This window comes from Taudactylus pleione, unplaced genomic scaffold (assembly GCF_031769625.1).
Source record: "Taudactylus pleione unplaced genomic scaffold, aTauple2 ptg000507l, whole genome shotgun sequence".
NCBI lineage: Eukaryota > Metazoa > Chordata > Amphibia > Anura > Myobatrachidae > Taudactylus > Taudactylus pleione.
Genome location: NW_028284909.1, coordinates 2,804,166 through 2,812,439, shown reverse-complemented (window position 1 = coordinate 2,812,439; position 8,274 = coordinate 2,804,166). Strand labels below are relative to the sequence as shown.

At 45.5% G+C, this 8,274-nt stretch overlaps 1 protein-coding gene across 8 annotated transcripts in view; it reads right to left on the bottom strand.

The window, feature by feature from the left end:
• Positions 1-5,343: 5,343 nt before the first annotated feature.
• SIPA1L3 (signal induced proliferation associated 1 like 3) overlaps positions 5,344-8,274 on the bottom strand; it is a 119,086-nt gene continuing 116,155 nt past the window's right edge. For all 8 annotated transcript variants that reach the window (XM_088450162.1, XM_088450167.1, XM_088450165.1 and 5 more), the window contains 4 exons: positions 7,924-8,067; positions 7,574-7,694; positions 7,324-7,405; positions 5,344-6,744 (listed from right to left, as the gene is read on the bottom strand). In XM_088450162.1, coding sequence (XP_088306288.1) covers positions 6,595-6,744; positions 7,324-7,405; positions 7,574-7,694; positions 7,924-8,067 — 497 coding nt within the window. In that variant the 3' untranslated portion in view covers positions 5,344-6,594. The remainder of the gene's footprint in view (positions 6,745-7,323; positions 7,406-7,573; positions 7,695-7,923; positions 8,068-8,274) is intronic.

Sequence of the window (8,274 nt, the reverse complement as noted above, 5' to 3'; positions counted from 1 at the left end):
TAGAAGCTAGGTGCATCAGGGCGGGTGCCCTGTGGACCCTATGGACTTTGAAGAAAGAGTTAACAAGGTTAAGTTTTACCATAACTCTCCTTTTCTTCTTCAGGATCCATAGGGCTCTACAGGGGAGACAATGGGGATGTACCAAAGCAGTTGTTCAAGGGCAGGAATGCTCATAAGCTGATAGGATGTTTCCTTCGGGCGTAGGGTTCTCCTGAGAGGCAAATGTATCAAAGGCATAAAACCTAAGAAAGGTGTGGACAGAAGACCACGTGTCCACCTTGCATAGCTGTTCAGCTGAGGCGCCACGCCGGGCTGGCCACGAGGGACCCACAGAGCGAGTAGAGTTGGCACAGGAAGGCCAGCCTGCGTGTAAGCCTGTGAGATAGTCATGCGAACTCATCCGGCCAGAGTCTGTTTGTTAACTGGCCATCCCTTCGTGTGGAATCCATATAGGACAAAGAGGGAGTCCGATTTGCTGATGGGAGTAGTACGGTCCACGTAGATTTTTAAAGCACGGACCACATCCATAGAACACCTTACAAGAAGGAGTGAACATCCGGTATAGAAGCAATTCTGCGCTGGAACCATATAGACAAAGCAGAGACCTGCACTTTCAGAGATGCTAGGCGGAGGCCTAGATCCAGCCTAAAGAAAGGCAAGAATTATAGAAACTTTAAAGACTTGAGGGTCATAGTTTCTTGGAGCACACCATTGGAAATATGTATGCCATATTCTTTTGTAAATTCTTGATGAGGCCGGTTTACCTGTCAGAGCATGGTCTGGACCACAGAGCTGGAGAAACCCTTAGCCGTTAGGAGGGACGTCTCAAGAACCAAGCCGTTAAAGACAGACAGGCTAGGTCCTGATGTAGACATGGTCTGAGACAACAGGTCTACTCATAGAGGAAGTTGAAGAGGAACATCTATGGAGAGACTGTGAAGATCTAAGTACCAATGGCATCTGTGCCAAGCCGGAGCTATTAACAGGACTGTGCCACCCTCCTGTCAAGTTTCAAAGCACTCAAGGAAGCAGGGATATTGGAGGGAAGAGATATGCCAAATGGAGGTTCTATTTCACCAACAATGCATCTATGAAGGCTGCATTGGGGTCCGTTGTCCTGGCTCCATAAACTGGAAGTTTGTTGTTGTGTCTTGAGGCCATGAGATCCACTTCAGGTAGACCCCCCATCTGTCGATCAGAAGCTGAAAGACTCCTGGGTGTAGAGACCATTCTCCTTCATGCACGTCGTGGCGGCTTAGGAAATCCGCTTCCCAATTGAGAATCCCCAAGATGAAGACTGTGGAATGACTGGAAGATTGCATTTGGCCCATGTGAGAATGCGGGACATTTCTGTCATCGCTGACTGACTCAGAGTGGCCCCCTGGCGTTTGACGTAGGCCATTGACGTGGCATTGTCGGACTGTATCTGTGCTGGCCGGCTCTTCAGAATATCCTGAGCCAGAATGGGAGCTCGACTTTTCAGAGGCTTGCGTCCGTGGTGAAGAGAGCCCAGTCCGGGATCCAAAAGGGGCGACCCTTGTCCAAATGGGATGTCTGTAGCCACCAGGCTAGGGCCAGGCGAGCCTCTGGGGGGAGGCTCATTGTCTGTGATCTGAGCAGATGGGGTAGCCTGCTCCACCTGGAGAGGATCAGGTGTTGTAGGGGGGCCTTGAGTGAAACTGGGCGAACTCCACCATGTCGAAGGTGGACACCATTGATCCCAAGGCCTGCATTGCAGAGTGAATTGACACGCTGCAATTGCGGAGCAGTCTGTACACCCTGTGCTGTATTGCTTAAATCTTGTCTGCTGGTAGGAAGATTCTCTGAATCAGAGAGTCCAGGACGACTCCAAAATGGACCATCCTTTGAGAATGTCAGGGAAGACTTTTTCCAGTTGATCAGCCAACCATGCATTTGTAGAAAGGCAATGGTTATCTGCAGATGGCGGTGAAGAATCTCTGGGGAGCTGGCCAACAGCAAGAGATCGTCCAAGTATGGGAGTAGTCTGACCCCTTGACGACGAAGAGAGGCCGCTATAACTGCCATGATCTTGGTAAAAACCAGAGGGGCAGAGCCTGAAATTGGTAATGTTGCTGTAGTATAGCAAACCAGAGATATTGTTGATGAGGTGCGATAGGTACATGTAGGTAAGCGTCTTGAATGTCCAGAGATACCATAAAATCCCCAGGCTCCATAGCTAGGATGATAGAGCGGAGGGTTTAAACCTGGGCACCCTGGTAAACTTGTTCAGAGATTTGAGGTTGAGGATAGGCCGATGAGACCCATTGGGTTTCTGAACTAGGAAAAAGGTAGAATAGACCTTGCCCGGTTGTGAGGAAGGGATCCAAATTATTACTCCTGAATTCAGTAAATACTGAATGGCTTTTTGGAGCAGCAGGGCCTTGGTTTGGTCCGATGGAGGTCCTGTGCAAAAGAACTGCTGGGGGGCGGGGTCACCTCAGGAATGAGAGGGCGTATCCGTGGGAGACCACTTCCCTTCCCCGGCATCTGACATGGTTTGATGCCAAAACTGGGCAAATTGAAGAGGCCTGCCCAGTCAGGCTGTAGGCTTGTCCACAGATTTGGCAGGTGGTCGTCTAGTAGCCCAGGTCTGTTTAGTCCTAGACTTGGAGGCCTTAGTTGATGCCTTGGAAAGGATTGACCTTTGGTTTTCCCTTGAGGGTGAAAGGATGACGTCCGAGGACTTTGCATTATATGCAGAGGGCGTTATATGTATAAAATACTGTCAGCCGGCATCCCGAACTTTAGGATTCCGGGGCAAGGTAAGTATCAGCCGCAGCGGGGTGGGTTAGGTTTAGGCACTCCAGGGGGACTTAGGGTTAGGCTGCGGGAGGGGGGAGGTTAGAGTTAGGCTCCAAACAGGGGTGGAGATAGGGACTAAGGGAGGAGGGTTAGGTTTAAGCACTTAACGGGAGGGTTAGGGTGTGGGGTAGACATGGTTAGTATGAGGGTACAAAAAAAGGATGGTTATGGGGTAAATAGGACAAGAGAACATTACTTACCATCTGGGCCGCCATCACGGGGGGACTGCCGGCACTGGAGTCCCGGGCCCGGTCACAGAGGGGGGCCCACCCGCAATACCAGTATCGAATGCAGGGGGGTTTTTTGTGAGAGACGGAGATTCTTGTCTCCGTCTCACTGGAGTTCAAAACAGAGCCTGTGATTAGAGGAAGCTGCCGCTCTTCGTAGCCATGGAGATTGCAGAATGGTGGGGGAGCTGATGCGGTGACAAACAGCTCCTCCCAATTTCTTGTGCGGTGGAGATTCCGGTCAATCACTGCACTCCAGTCCTCCTTCATCTGGACAGCTGCAGGTAAGGCACCTGCATCACCTTTATAACTTTGGCACATGGTGAGGGGAATCATCTGAAAAAATAAGTGTGTGTATATGTATATATGTATATGTATATATATATATATATATATATATATATATATATATATATATATATATATATATATATATATACATACATATACATACATATACATACATACATACATACATACATACATACACACACACACATATATATATATATATATATACACACACACACACATATATATATATACATACATACACACACACACACTCTAATATATAATAAAAAAAAAAAAAAAAAAAGAGTGTGTGTGTTGGAGAAGCGGTGTCACTCACGGGTACTTTCATGTAAGACTTTAAACAACAAACAGTGTCTGAGCCCAACGTTTCAGTCCATGTGGACTTTTAGCAAGAATGTAATTGATAAAAGTCCGGATTGTACTGAAACGGTGGACACAGACACGGTTTGTTGTTTAAAGCCTTACATGAAAGTACCCATGAGTGACACAGTTTCTCCAATTCCATCTGTCTGTCTTAAAAATCCCATTGCAAATAATGCATTCGCCCCTGCAATCTCACTGCCCGCCCACTTCGCCACCCTTCCACATTCGCGCCACACCGTGCCCCTAAAAAGACAGGAGAAGCGTCGCATGGGGAGTAGGTCTAGGAGCAACAAAAACAAGGTAAGAATGGGGGGGGCTGGACTAGAGACACACCAGAAGGGTGCAGGCTGGATAACCAGAAGGGCAACAGGGTGGGGAGACACAGAAGGGGTGCTGGCTGGGGAGACACAGAAGGGGTGCTGGCTGGGGGGACACAGAAGGGGGGCTCTCTGGAACTGGCTTGACTGCATAGTTGGAGTTGCACAAACAGGGGAAGGGGGGCCCTGCCTGTTTTGGCAGTCCCGGATCCCATTATTTCTGATGGCAGCCCTGCTTACCATTCCCCTGTCGGGTTTCGAACCATCGGGATGCCGCTGTCAGTGTACGGAGAGCCGGCATCTCCTCAGTCGGTATTTCATACTGATTCCGTTTCATGTATATGATAGCACATTGGGAGCACTTACAGATCCCCACCAGTAACCTCCCCTATCCCCTTCTACACCGCCAGTATACTACATCCAATATGTAACACTTCTTAGGTGCTGCTTGGAAAAAAACAATCCTAAAATGTGTAAAAGACTGCCAACTATGAAACCAAAAAAGTAGATAACAAAAATATTGTACAAACTAGATATACTACATATAGTATTATATGTAGGATTAAGATGCCCCTCATATATACCAGAGTGAACACTATTGTTCGGTATTACCAGATTTTAAATACAGTCATGTCATGGCCATAAGTGGACTAATAACCAGCATTTAGAACATTGCAGCCTATATCCACAAATTAACAAGTGCAGTTTAATTGAAGGGCGTAGTAAATCCTTATGCCTGTAGGTGGCACTGTATACACTATAAATGGGGTTGTTGTTTTAAAATACTCAAATGAAGCATAGAAGTGAATGCAGGCAGAAGGAGAGTGATGTGACTCAGCATCTCTCCCCCCATATATATTATATAAGAATATTTTTCTTTTGACAGCAGAAGACCATATTAAGTATCTGCAGCATTCACAGTAAACACCTTCATTCAGCCACATTTAACGTTTACAGCATTCATTGTAATTGCAGCATTCACAGCAATAGTTTTCATTCAGAGCAATTGTCTTCATTCGTTCATTCAGAGTAACTGACAGCAGTAGTCTTCATTCGTTCCCATTAAATGTCTACATCACTCATGGTAACCGGCCGCAGCAATCACAGCAATAGTCATCATTCATTCACAGTAATTGCTGCATGTGCTATAATTGTCGTCATTCATTCGCAGCAATTTTCTGGCAGCAGTCACAATAATCAATGGTTGTTAAATGGAGCCAGAATGAATTCCCTTCCCCTTTCTATCACCCAATAAATTGTGTAACCATGCAAAGGAGGACACAAAAGACAGCACCAAAGAAACTGTAGAACAATTTATACAAATATAACAGTATACATCTGTCTCTGGCAGCCCTCATTTAGAAAATGAAAACCTTTAATAAGGTAAATAGCCATCATGCGTTTTCCACAACAGTATAATATGTTGTACAGTAAGCATGAAGAGAAGTCCAGCAGCAACGTCATCCATCTTCTCAGGATGTGTAGATCGTAAGGTTTAAAATGGCCGTTTCAGCCAGTCTGTTTCAAAATGGCTGCTTAAAAGTTCCTGTGATCCATGATTGTAGAGGAGCGGCTGGTGATGAAGAATTTGGGCCTGACATTGAGCAACACACCATCGGTGTGTCGGGGGGGATAGGTCAATATCAACAGAACCGCAATGGAAAAAAAGTGCTCATTTTGGGTGGAAAGATGAATTGTATATATTAATCAACGCTTAAAAATATACATTTTTAACGCTTACCGCGATCGCACACCTAGAATAAACGAAAAGTCAATGGCAAACATAATCCCCAAACTTCAAGTATAAATAATCTCCTTTACTCTGACATTACACAGAAAATGTACAATGTGTAGCAGATATTTTATGTAAACTCTTGCAGTTTGGTTCTGCAAATCTTTCAAGATATCTTTAGTAAATTAAAACGATGTCAGCAATCTCAGAATGTCAGTTTTCCTCATTAACAAAAGAAATGGCTTATTTACATGTCTTATTAACAAAATATACACTGAAACCTCCTGTTTCCAGCAAGACTGACGTCATATTAAAATAAATTTGTATGAAACTTGAACATTACTTCAGGGTTTGCCACCCTTAGTCCTTGCCCCCTTATATAACTTTTCCTATACAATTTAAATATATATATATATCTATTTAACACATTATATTCCAGGAAGCCTGTGATGCTATACTTTGCATTCTGCTTGCCTGTGAGTCTGTCTGTTTTGCATAATTCCTGATGGAAGCTTGTGCAGACAATGAGCGAAAAATAAACATTCACCCCCTCCCCAATCAACTTTCCAATTTATACAAATCTACAAAGAAAGAAAATGTTTATGTACATGGAGAAACGAGTTACCAATGCAAAAAAAGGGACTATGAAATCTTTATCATCCATGGTAAAAAAAATTGCAGCTCTGCAGTATCGCAGGATGATTTCAGGGGGTAGAAGCCACCTCTCGCAGTTGGGGAGGGGAGCCCTTAATGTACCATTTTTGTGGGCTCCCTCCACCTTTGACAGTTCAATCAGCTCCTTAAAGTCTCCGGATTCTTAATAATCCTTCTTCTCCACTGTGACGGAAATGATCTCGGCGAATTTCTTCAGCTGCTCACTGGCCGAGTGCGATTCCGCCTGTAGGCGCTGATTGTTCTGCCGAAGGCTTGCCACTTCCACCTGCAGTGCCTCTTTGTCCAGCTTCTCCTGCAAGACACACGTGTAGCTGTGAGTGGTCGTCACAGGATGAGGAATAAGACCCTAAACTCCCACATCACTAAAAAGTGTGTATTATGCATTACTCCGTGTGAACACAGAAAGTGGCATTCCATATGAATTGGAACAGTTTACATAATGACTTGATCTATAGAGACAGTGTGATGGTTTAGAGGTTAACATATGGATACAAACGCTCTATCAGGCATGGGTGCCCAAGGAGGGTCGGGCAGGCATAAAACTTTAAATGGTCCGTGCTATGGACCAATAAGAGTGGCCGGAGCACACAACACTGAAACAGCCAATGCTAACCAACAATTAAGAGTGCTAGGTACACATTAAACTTTAAATGGTCAGACTTATCCACCAATAAGAGTGCCAGGGAGCAAACAAAACTCTGAATGGTCAGTGCCAACAGCCAATTAGAGCACAGGGAACACACAAAACTCTGAATGGTCAGTGTCATCCACCAATCAGGTGATGAATTGACGGTACTGTTCACTTATTATGATAAATTATTATTAAAACCGTTTCTATGGGACAATGCAGACCCCCCCCTACTTTGTGTACCTTTTGTAGATCTGTGTGGAGTTGTTTCAACATGACTTCCAGCTGCATAACCTTCCCTGGGAGGTCTGGTGGCACATCATCACTAGGGAGACGGGACATAATATGGAATAAACAAAAAAGCTTTTGGGAAGCTGGAAAAACTCAGTAAAGCACAATGATGAGTTTTGACACCAGCATTATGGCTGAGGCAGAGATATCGTTTACTACCAATGGGTCACTTAACCTATCTCTATCTACCGTCTCTCAATACCTTGAGGTGGGGGTGCTGCGCGGCGTGTGCTGCCTCTCCAGGCTAAGGTGTGCGGTGCCACCGCTCTGCACAGGACTCAGAACAGCTTCATTCAGAGAAAAGAGAGAGGAAGCTCTCTGCACTGGAAGGGAAGGGAGAACGCTATAAGACAAGGGTCTGCACATATACTACAGCTTTTCTTCTATACATTCTAAGCTCTTTCTCATCGCACAATTCGGATGGTGCCAGATTCTCAGCTGCCCCCTATAAAGGTAAAAGTTTGTCCGTCCGTCCCCCCACCATTTGCCAGTAATAAGGACGTCACAACACACCAGGCAGTTTTGTGTGCATGACATCATACTTCGATTTACCTTCGTACGCTTTGGCTGCACTGACGAGACTGGACCACTCCAGGCCAGATGCAGTGTCCGGTAGCGGCATCATTCCCGGCTCTATATGTCTGGAGTTTGAGTCCTGGATCTCGTTAAGAGACAGCTCAGAAGAGGAGATGGTGGCTGCAGAGGGAAAAGCAATAATACATACCATTACAATGGATCACATGGAAGAAGAGTGTACCAGGATGGGTTAATAGCATTGTGCTATGCTGTGTGCAGCCTCGCCAGGATGGTATAGCCCCTTTACAGAGGCTTGTACCATGCAATAGGGATAATCAGAAGAAGCAGGCACATGGGCTACTTACGAAGGATGCTGGCACCACCAGC